This window comes from Dreissena polymorpha, chromosome 7 (assembly GCF_020536995.1).
Source record: "Dreissena polymorpha isolate Duluth1 chromosome 7, UMN_Dpol_1.0, whole genome shotgun sequence".
In the NCBI taxonomy this organism is placed as follows: domain Eukaryota; kingdom Metazoa; phylum Mollusca; class Bivalvia; order Myida; family Dreissenidae; genus Dreissena; species Dreissena polymorpha.
In genome coordinates, this window is record NC_068361.1 from 28,174,455 (window position 1) to 28,186,954 (window position 12,500).

General features: G+C 35.9%; 1 protein-coding gene across 1 annotated transcript in view; it reads left to right on the plus strand.

The window, feature by feature from the left end:
- LOC127836874 (neurotrimin-like) overlaps positions 1-12,500 on the plus strand; it is an 18,085-nt gene that overhangs the window by 2,250 nt on the left and 3,335 nt on the right. The window contains exons 2-6 of the mRNA XM_052363521.1: positions 6,869-6,981; positions 7,795-7,854; positions 8,515-8,653; positions 9,484-9,624; positions 10,053-10,178. Coding sequence (XP_052219481.1) covers positions 6,869-6,981; positions 7,795-7,854; positions 8,515-8,653; positions 9,484-9,624; positions 10,053-10,178 — 579 coding nt within the window. The remainder of the gene's footprint in view (positions 1-6,868; positions 6,982-7,794; positions 7,855-8,514; positions 8,654-9,483; positions 9,625-10,052; positions 10,179-12,500) is intronic.

Sequence of the window (12,500 nt, forward strand, 5' to 3'; positions counted from 1 at the left end):
CGGGCATTTCAGGCGGATAGTCGATGTCAAATAATTAGTGTATAGGTCGACCGTCAGCTGAGAGTCTTTTATCCATAATTGAATATGTCAGTCGAGACACAATGATTTGGTAGCACATGTGAGATCAATGTTTCTTATTGCCCCAACCGGTTTCACCGGAGGGGACCTATGGTTTGCGCTCTGTGCGTCTGTGAGTCTGTCTGTCTGTCACACTTTTCTGGATCCTGCGATAACTTTAAAAGTTCTTCATATTTGTTCATGAAACTTGAAACATGGATAGATGGCAATATGCACATTATGCGCGTCATTTCATTTTGTTCCTGCATCAAAAATTCTGGTTGCTCTGACAATGGTGGAATTCTGACAATGGTGGAGCCGTTAGGGGACATATATTGCTTGGCAATAGTCTTGTTAATTTGTATTTCTGACAATATATAATTTCTGTACGAAGTCATTTAATGTTTTCTCAATTTCCCTATTGCTAATATGGATTGATTGCAAGTTTATTCGATCTTTCTTTTGTTATATAACACTCCACGTTGCGTGAATGTCGGGTTCTTTTTTGCACGTTCATAACAACACATATACACTGTTCAGGTTGATTTGAGTAAGACCAAATCATAAATGGCGGTGTTATTCTGCTCAATTGCATTTGTATTCCGCCTCCGAAAAAGGCGACATAAAAACTGTGTCTGTGTGTCGTTCTGTCCGTCCGTCATTACTTATGCCTGTCTGTCCGTCTGTTTGAAGAATTTCCCATCTTAATCATATCTCATATCACCCATCCCTCAATCTCGAAGGTTAAAGTCACATGTAGAGGTCACACATCAAATGTGGCGATCAAAGCATTCCAGTATAAACCATAAGTTTGCCATATGTTGATAGATTTTTAAATAACTTGGCACAAATGTACACCTTCATGCGAGGAAGAGACGCGTTGCTTGTTTTGACAAAAGTGCAATGTAAGTGCATTTGTTCCCTTAGGATAAATGTCTTTGTAGCTAAATGTTCACAAAATTGATAGTCAATTGTTTACTTCTAACATCTGTGGCCTATTGTGCGTTTATGTGTTGTGTGCTCGTGCGTGCGTGTGTGTTGTATACATGTCAACACAATTTAACTTGTTTCTAGATTGCAGACATTCAAGTCAACGTAACACAAGCGTGTCCTTTCTAAAAATAAACCTCTTAGACTTATAATAACACATATAGCTTGTTCCGGGTAGTATTCACGCACGCGCATAGAGATAAACGTACACGTAGTCTATAAATTACATAATACTGTGTGTTTATTGTTGAATATCGATTTTTATATAATTTGGAAACAAATCAAATCAAATCATCCTACCATCCGATGCGCATTCTGCTATTGCTAGCACTCATTTCATTTTCATGTTCCCTATCGGTTTTTTGGTATCTGCTGAGCACGTTCGTTTGGACCAACTTTGGATAAAATGAATGTTATTGTTACTTTCAATTTATGAAAAAATACATGTTGATCAAATTTTTGCTAGACTGCTCTGAATCATCGGGATTATACTCGAATGCTTAGCAGTCATTATTTCAAAACACTAGAGTACTGTATTAGTCGTCTTGATTATAATAAGTATTGCTAAGTGATACTTCACGCGGAGCCAGCTGTAGTATTGTAGGCAATCGATGATTAAATGCTCCATTTATTAGTCAGAATGAATATAACGGATCACGTACTCATGTATAAGTAATATTACTTCATAAATTGACAGGCTATTGTATTTGCTTGGGTGTTGTTATTTTTGTTTGTTTTAATGTATTAGCGCTTAGTTTTACGTTGTTTTTAACCGGTTTAACCTATAAATGTTTTGCATTAACCTTTCAAGGCGATTTCGATAACTTTATTTAACTTTGTTTGTTGTATGCAAAATTTGTTGGATTTATTATTTTGAATTTTGCAGGCATTTGGTCACATGCCTTACGTTAAGGAGCAATTGATGTTAAGACAATAATGGTTCGATAATTGGATCTAGACTTGGTACATTGAGAAACGAATCACACTATTCACTCAATGGAAAAGAATCCTTAGTGGATTCTTGAAATTATGACAATTTCGCAGGGTTGCTTGAATGCACAATTTTATTAAACACTTCCTTCTGACAAGTCACCAAACCAATACCCTTCTTCTTGTCAGATTTTGAATCATCACCAAATAAATATACCAACACATATTTTGTAGACTGTGACAATGGTTCATCTGTTATATTACTATCTGTTAAAGATTCATCATCAGACAAAATTACATGTCTTTCATCTTTTCCAACAAGTAAAGACAGTTCATCCTCTGTGCGAGTAGGTGAACAGTTTCCACATGTAACATTCCTAGTCATCGTTTCACACCTGCCATTTGCAGAGCCGAACGAATTACTTTCATTTTCAGAAGTTGCTTACAATAATTTTTCCAACACAGAGGACACTTTGTCAATTTTCGTCTCCAACAAACTAATTATATTATTAGCATTCTGTTCCAATGTATCTACTATAGACTTGCGCTTCCTAGTAGACACCGATTTTGAATTCGACGATTCCTCACCCACCGATTCTGCAAGATTAAATGAAAATCCTCCTCCAAATTACTTCCAACATTTGAATTATGAGAAACAGCTGCCTGAGCCATTCACTCGCTATATATGTATTGCCAAAACAATTAAACTTCTAATTTATATTTCCTTATGAGAGCACGGGTTAGCGCTTGGGCGCCTAAAGTTAAACTGACAAGGAATATTTTTTTATGTGAGCACCATTTCCTAACTTCCGGTAGACTGGTTTCTAAATTTGGTTGGATTTTAATTAACTCAAAGAAAATGAGAGCGAGTTGTAGCAATTAAACCGAAATTATCCAAAATGTATGTAAAGCAAGTAAAGTGATGAAATTAAATTTAAAAAACAGCGATTACGAAATAAGGTAACAGTGCACATTACCTATTCAGAATGGTAGATAGGATAGCATGGCGAGGACTGCGAATCTGCCAATAAAGTAACAGCTATGAAGTAAATAATTAATTCTACTTTGTGTTGAAATGTTCTACATTTACACAGATTAGAGAAAACTACATTAAAACTAGTATAAACTAAAAACGGAAAACTCTGCAAACTTACAAAACTTGACAAATGTTCAAATCCGTACAAATGAGGGCCATAAGTTACATGAAATAACAAACAAATGGGTGTTATCGTGACATTGTTCCAAACTTAACTATTATGTGATTGGGATTCTAATGGTATTAGTGTGTGTTTCTTAAACAGTACTGTTAAATCGTATGTATTACATACTAAAACATTCCACATATATCTATTTACACTGTAAACATATGAGAGTAAACAAGTTTTTGTTTAAGTTTCTCAAGTTCATCCATTACTAGATTAAACTATTTCGGAAAAACTTTTTTCTATATTTATGTATTTTGTATTATCATTTTGTTTATGTTTTATGCAATAACGTGCTGTTTTGTTCCGTTTTATAAAATAACAATTCGTCAATTTGATATTAGTTTAATATAAGTGTAACTTTTTATATTTCTTGCATTATTACATTTAGAAAATGCATACACTTTACATGTTCAAATAAAAGCTGTTTATTTGAGTCAGTCATAATTGAAACTTCAAGCAATACTGTATTTCAAACATATTTACCATAGAAAGAACATTTTAAAATTAATCAATTTTAATGTATATTCAATATATTTATTATGCAATACTATGACACCCATAAAATTCATCTTTCAAAAGGAAATATTTAATGTTCATGTCATGTATACCACTAAACTATATATCAATGTAGTGAAACCTTACCTTTGAACACAATAATTATTACATTCACAAGCCATTCATAATTTTTTCACCTGACATTCTTATATTTTCTGAGGAAACGAAAAAGAATAGCAGCAGTAACCGTGCCGTTTAAACGCGTGACGCATGTCATAGGTTTTACTTCATTTACTGGGCATAAGTTTTCTAACAATGGCTTCCGGCGTCTCGCCACAACCACAAAAGTTGCCAAGACGTCAAATAGATCCCGCCACATTTACTTGCTTGTTTAAATGAATGGATGCATCAACAACGCTTATACGAGCTGTCTTCTGAACTTTCCATCATTTGTTTTGTCTGTTTAACAAGTATTGTAATACGTTGTCAGGGAAAGTAGGTAGATTTTGCTTAGGGGAGACCAACGACATGGGTTGTAATGGTGTCGTCTGTGGTTTTCGGTCGTTTCTTGGTTGTCTAGGCGGCGATGTGGACGCCGATTAGTTTTTCGGAATGTCTCCTCTCGCCTTTTAATTGAACCTTGATCCACTGCGCACCGTCGTCTCTTGTTGTGTCGCCACGAGTCTGTTACCATGAACAGCGACCTATCGCGTCCGATAAGGTTGGCAATTGTTCGCAGGTTTACTTCGTTGGCAAGAGTGTTTCTTTGCTCTTTTCATCTTCGATGTAAACATGTATCGATGGTGTACTTTGAGTTCTTTTTTGTTTGATAGGATGTTGTCTTTATCTTTTTATTTTCTGCACATTGCAACATCGACTCCGTATTTTCGAGAGTCGTGTGCGTGTTTTCTCTCGGCCCTTACGATCCTTTCGCCTTTTATTTTAGACCGTCGAGAATTTGTTCACCTATTCGTTTATATTTTCCGACTGGGATTTCGGAAGGTAACGCACGACAAAATTGCAGGATTTTGAGCGACCCGACGCATTCTCGTTTAGTACTTACGTTGCACGTTTGAAGTCATTACACACATTTTCCACATCACGACGGTAGTCGTCTTTTATTGTCAGAATTGTATTGTCTACATTTATTGACAATGTATTTATTGACTATATTGGTCACTTGTTGTATCACTTGTTTTTCTATTCTTTCGTCAATCGACAATTCTAGTTTAGTTTTTTGCATGTCAATTACACGAAACAAGTTGTCATTGGCTCAGTTAGTTTGTTTATAGCACACGTTCAATACCGTGGGTGCTAATTGTTTCCTCGTCGCAGAAGGAGACATGGAACCTCTTGACTGCTCGTGGGCCCATTTTGTTTTCCGGCAGTTTGTGCTGCTCTTGGTTTTGCCTGCGTTTTGTTGAGGCGTGGTTTTTTTAAATATAGGCGTTCATTTCAAAACTTTCAAAACATACATTATAAAGAAGTGAAACTCCAGTTGCTGGAGTAGTATTGAATTATTATTATAAACAATGAGTAGGTCCTTTATTTATTTAAGACCAATTCATAAATGGCGGTGTTATTCTGCTCAGTTGAATTTGTATTCCCCCTCTGAAGAAGGCGACATAAAGCTGTGTGTCTTTCTGCCGTTCTGTCCGTCCGACGTTACTTCTGTCTGTTTGTACGTCTGTGTGAATTTCCTATCTAAATCATATCATCAATATTTATTTAAAGACGTTAAATAACAATGACGAAGCACAAATGCCAACCCTCAAAAATGTCAACGCATATAACACCCGTCTCTCTATCTCAAAGGTTAAGGTCACATGTAGAAGTCACACATCAAATGTGGCGATAAAAACATTCCAGTCTAAACCATAACTTTGCCATATAGTGATGGCATTTTTAATAACTTGGCACAAATTTACACCTTCATACGAGAAAGTGTCGCGTTGATTGTTTTGATAAAAGTGCAATGTAGGTGCGTTTGTTCCCTTAAGATAAGTGTCTTTTTAGCTCAATGTACACAAAATTGATAGTCAATTTTTTACTTCTGACATCTGTGGTATTTTGTGCGTGTGTATGTTTGTGTGTGCGTGCGTGCGTGTGTGTTGTTCAAATTTTAATACAACTTTACCTGCTTCTAGATGAAGACATTCAAGTCAACGTAACACAAGCATGTCATTTCTTCAAAGTTACGTCTTAGACTTATGATAACACATATGGGTTGCTCCGGGTAGTATTCACGCATGCGCATAGAGATAAACGAACACGTAGTCCATATATTACATAGTAATTTGTGTTTATTGTTGAATATCGATTTCTTGTCACTTGGGAACAAATCAAAATCATTTTACCTCCCGAGGCACATTCTGCTATTGCTAGCACTCATTTCCTGTTCATGTTATCTATCGTTGTTTATTTTGGTATCTGCTGAGCACTTCCATTCGGACCACCTTTGGATAAAATGAATGTTATTGTTACTTTCAGCGATAGGAAAAGATACATGTTGATCACATTATTTGTAATAGGCTGCTCTAAATCATCGGAATTATAATCGAACGCAGAGCAGTCATTATTTCAGAACAGTAGATTACCGTATTAGTCTTCTTGATAGTAATAAGTATTGCTATGTGATACTTCACACGGAAGCCGTCTGTAGCATTGAAGGCAAACGATGATTTAATGCTCAATATATTAGTCAGAATGAATATTACGGATTGCTTCATTACCTGACAGGTGACGGTATTTACATACGTGTTGTTATTTTGGTTTTTTTAATTCATTCTGTGCTTAGTTTACGTTGTCTTTAATCGATTTAAATACTAAATGTGTTGCATTAAACGTTCAAGGCATTTTCCATAACTTTAAACATGTGTTTGTTTAGGTAAAATTTGTTGGACTTATTATTTTGTATTTTGCAGGTATTTGGTCACGTGCCTTTAATAAAAGAACAATTGATGTTAACGAAAAAAATTCTCCTGATAGTGTGTCTGGAGTTTCAGTTTGCTATATATAAATAATAATACGTCACTAGATAAAAAGTATTGGCAATCCAAGCGTATCGTGTTAAACTGCTGAACATTCACTGCTGAATATATATGAACACGAAAGACCGGTTTTCTTAACCGTGTCTATTGTTTTGCTATCACCTCTTTAATCTATTACGTCTCACATTTTCCACCACCTAGATCTGGGTGTCCTGACAATTGTTGCCGGCGTATCACACAACAAGATACAAATCCGCCGCGGAGAGCCTGCTACCTTGATGTGCTATTTTCAAGATATAGACGCTCGGGAATCGGTATGTATTTTGGTCGGTCTCCATATAGACGCTGCGGCATTGGTATGTATTCGGGTCGGTCTCCATATAGACGCTCCGGCATTGGTATGTGTTCGGGCCGGTCTCCATATAGACGCTCCGACAGGCAGAAAAGGAAATGATCTGTAAAATAATCGTTATAAAGATGACAAGTTAATAATATGGTCTTTACCATTAAAATATTATCAAAATTACCATCAGTCATAACTTGAAACAAATTCCTCCTTCAGTGTTTGCATGGAAGGCTCGTTAACGTTTGTGCTGTGTTATATCTCAAACATGTATGTGTTAACATTTTACAGAATTGTTGACTACACATAAGTTTAAATGTTTAAAAAGAAACTGAAATAAGCTCCACAATATCTATAAAAAGATCAATCACTTTAACTTCATCACACTATATATTTATATTTATTTATAATGTGGCATTATGCAAACGATGCTATACATGTTTAAGGTCTGCTACAGATAGTAATTTACTTTCTTAAGGTATTTTTCTTTCGAAGGTACCTAAGTTGGACGTAAAATAAACTGGCTATTCAGCTTAACCCATTTATGCCCAGTGGACTCTCCCATCCTTCTAAATTGGATCAATTTATTTCCAAAATTAGGGGTGTCAAGTATATTTATTTCTATATTTAGAATATTTCATAAAGAAATTCATTGAAGCAAACAGCGCAGACCCAGATGAGACGCCGCATTATGCGGCGTCTCATCTGGGTCTACGATGTTTGCAATGTCCTTTTTTCAGGACGCTAGGCATAAATGGGTTAACCAGTGATTCCTTATTTTCAGATTCGTTGGAAGTCTAAAGATGGACTGTTGACGAGCGGATTGGTTGTTTACAAGCATCCGGTATGATGGACTGAGTAATCGATGGGCGTACTGTATAACTTGTTTAATATGCAATAATTACACTTCACTTATCGATGAATGGTTGTGAGTATCTTACAACACTGAGTAGTTGACAAATCAAAACACAATTGCAAAACGATGCCTACGTTTTTAATTACCGGTACCATCAGTTTACAAAATAATTATCATTACAGTCACCATTATCATTATATCATAATCCTCATAGTTTTCATAATCATCATCGTTATCATCATCATCATCATCATCATCATCATCATCGTCATCATTATCATTAACAACGACCAAGACATCATCATCGCCATCGTAATCATTTGTCGTCGTCGTCATCGTCATCATCATCGTAATAATCATCATAGTTCCGCATGAGGCTGTTATATAATTGCTGTATATAATTAGTGGCGTTTAATATCGATAGTTATGTAAAGTGTTTAAATGCCGTTTTCGTTATATTGACTGATCATGTTTTGTTTAAATGTAAATTGAAGGTAAGAACAGCAAATCAGAGTCAGTCGCAACAGAGGACTGTGCACTATATATCGTATAGGATATTCGTATTGTACCAAAGTTGTATGGAACGCACGCTTTGATAAAGTGATCGGTCGCCTTATTTAAATTGTAAGTGCGAACTTGATGTTTCAGAGCAACCTCGAAGTCCAGAAGCCAACTCAGCACGACTGGAACCTGATCATTAAGAAGGTGGACGACACGTTTGCGGGAGAGTATACGTGTGAGACGAGCAACGAAAAGGTCATCGCTCGATACTTACTAGAAATAGTCGGTACGACATTTTTGGTTAATATTAGCTGAAATTTCACGTAAAAGAATGTTTTACTTAAAATGTTATTGTGAAAATGCGTTATTTAGTGAATATTTATGGGCTAAGTGTGAGGATTAAAACTCCATTTCATTTGTTTTAACTTCCGTGGCTTGTCAATAAATTTTCCAATGCGGTGATTCCCGTTTTATTTACGTTGATGTGTTTTGTTTCGTGCTCTTTTAGAATTTCGCACTGTTTGGTATGATATGGTGTGGTCTGATCTGGTCTGTGGTCTCGTAGTGTGGTGTTGTAAAATGTTGTGAGGTACAATGCAGTGTGATGCGGAAGTAGACATTGGGATTGTGAAATGTGCTTATTTAATTTATGCGAATTAGAGACACGAGAACTATGTCAGGTTGGCCGACGTTATTTTGAGATAAGAGAATTTCCATGTTTGACAAACACGTATTTTATAATATTGTTTGTTTGTTTGAATTCAATTCAAGTTTCATCATTAGCTAATGTTTTATGTTTAACAAGAACGCCAACAAACGTAAACAACGCAATCCTAGCAGAAACACGTGCTTAAATGCAAAACATTCCTTGTGCAGTTATGCAGTAAAATCTTCTCGTTCCACAACATATCGAATTAGAAGTTAAAAGTTACAGTGTCCTCACCATTTATGTCGCTGTTCATATCATTACCCACCGGAAGTATGAACCTCTGTATGGTGAGTTTGGTTAAATCTGTAAAAAAGAATATCACTAGTATATAGTTATGAGTATTGTATAACATATGTACCAGAATGTGTCGCAAATAATAATATAATAATAAAATAATATTTTTACAGATGCTCCAAGGATTATTCCAGAACGTTCGTCTGCTTTTCATGAGGAGTTCCAAGAAGGCAGCACGCGGGAAATGAAGTGTTACTTCTCGGGTGTTCCAACGCCCAAAGTGCGCTGGTATCGGGGGTCGATGGACGCCGTGGGTAGGGGTTTGACTTAAAATGATGATTTAAAATAGATTATACGACACTTAATGTTGTTTATGGTGTACGTCTTTAATTCGTACTTCAAATCGTTGTATAAAATGCTCTAAAATAAGAATTGCATTATTTAACGTTTTTATGATGGATATCTCATTTTTGCACACATTTCAACTATAATAGTCACTTTCGTTCTGTAAAATGTATGATCGTATCCGGTTTTAATATTATTCGAGGACGCTCACGAACCTCCCTGCTATTTTACACCAATCACATAAATCATGCTTACACTGTTACAAATAAGATCAGGGTAGTCATGTGTGTGTGACACATATGAAGCTACAATACCACATGGCTTAATTAAAGGAATACAATCATAGAACATATCATGTCTTGCATTTAAGTACCTTTTTTTCGTTGTTTCTTATCAGACACGAGAATAACTGGTGAGATACTTCGTCTGCCGGACGTTACTCGCTACGCGTCTGACACTTACATTTGCGAGGGCGAGAACGATGTAGGCAGCCTCAACTACACGATCGACCTGCAAGTGAACTGTGAGTAGCAGCGATATTTATTGCTCTAGGATAATAGGGAGTTAGGTTACTGCAAAATGTAGAATCATGACGACGAAACAAAAATTCGAAAGTTTTAAAAGGTTTGTCATAATGCATGACTCGTTTAAGCGTTGAATCAGATACTATTTAAGCGAAATGTTCCATACATATATATACACACGTATACCAACATGCATGCCTTGTTGTTGGAAACACGGGGGCGACTATCATTTAAATAACGAATATGCGCTGATTTCAGAGATAACATAATAAATACATGCAAATACATTTAAATCATACAATCGGATCTCAAACAATCAATAAATAACACAGATCTACAATTATACAAAACATTTAAATCCAATTCACAAACAATAAAAATACCGATACTGACTTGAATAATAACTTATTGTTTCAAACAAACAATTTAATTAATTCATTTTGATACAAATATAAATATTATTTACTGATACTGGTATTAGAAAGTCCTTATTTAACATCCAAGTTCACATTCATTTTCCTGTCCGTGAACGGTGTTCACGTCAAGCGTCATAATAACATATGACGTCAACGTCGTATAAAAAAGGGCGCGTCACGTAATAAAACTTATTTTTGTTTTTTTATTTTATTTTTTTTATTTTTTTTTTTATTTTTTTAAATCTTTCATTACAACAAGGAGTCTTTCCGCTGAAATGGAAGCTAGCGATAGTACGACCTCTGATCAAGAAAATTGGTCTCGAACTTGAACTCTCGAACTAAAGACCAGTAAGCAATCTCTCATTTTTATCCAAATTGATTGAAAAAGCTGCTCTCTTCAGGCTTAATGTCCACACCGATAGTTATAACCTTTTACCGAAAAACCAGTCGGCATATCGGCGACATCATTCATGTGAGTCAGCCCTGCTGCGACTTATCAATGACCTTCTGGATGGCATGGAGAAACAGGAAAGCACCGCCTTAATAGCCATCGATTTAAGCGCTGCATTCGACACAGTGGACCACAACATTCTACTGGACGTCCTTAACAGTCAATATGGCGTCTGTGCCACCGCATTCAACTGGTTAGATTCGTATATACGACCGCGAAGTTACCGTGTCAAATTTGAATCAACGATGTCAGCTCCACGCCAGCTACAGTGTTCTGTACCACAAGAAAGCTGTCTCGGGCCTTGGTTATATTTAACATACGCAGGAACGCTCTTCGATGTCATTCCGCCGCATATTCCTGTGTATGGATTCGCTGATGACCACACTGCAAATATACCCTTTACTCCAACACCATCAATAGAACGCAAAGCAATACAAGACCTTCAAGATTGCGCAATAACCATTAACAACTGGATGAATGGGAATAAGCTCAAAATGAATAACTCAAAAACGGAATTTATAATGTTTGGTAGTCGGAAACAACTTGACAAGCGTGTGACTGAGTCGGTTGTCATTATAAATGATGCAATTCCAAAACAAAAGTTTATACGCTATCTTGGTGCCTTTCTAGATGAAACACTTAATTTTAAGGAGCATATAACGCGTAAATGTAGAACAGCCATGCTTAATTATTTTAAAATCAAAAGCATTCGAAAATATTTAACAAGTGAAGCCACCGAGATTCTTGTCTTATCATTAGTTGTTTCACATCTAGATTACTGTAACGTCTTATTGTATGGCGCCGCCCAGTGTTATCTTAATAAAATGCAGAGAATTCATAATATGTGTGCATAGCTAGTTCTAAATCGGAAAAAATACGATAGTTCCAGGCAAGCATTGTTCGATCTCCATTGGTTACAGGTAAAAACCCGAATAGAGTTCAAACTATTGACCTTTATGTACAATTGTTCCCACGGAAACGCGCCGGCTTATCTAACGGAACTATTAACGTTCCAATTTCCGAAGCGGAACCTGAGATCTGCCGACAATAACGTGATGAGCCCCTCAGTTCCTGTAAACAAGAGACGAACATTCAGAGATAGGGCTTTCCGGACTGCTGGCCCAAGAATCTGGAACACTATTCCATTAGCGATCAGGCAGTCAGAGACATTGGATTTGTTTAAAAGAAACCTAAAGACATTTTATTTTAGGAAGTTTGACACACTGTTTTAAATTGTATAAACTTTTTAATGTGCTTACTTAATGTGTGTTTTAAACCCCACAATAAATGCACTCACTCATTAATTCATTATTTATTTATCTACTTATTTATTTTTTTACTTAATTTAAGTAGTGTTTTGTTTTATTTATTTAGTTTGGTTATTTTAAAGTGTTTATCAGATTTTAGTTACTGCCTATATTTATATGTTGTGAGCTTTTTACTTTGTAACTGTT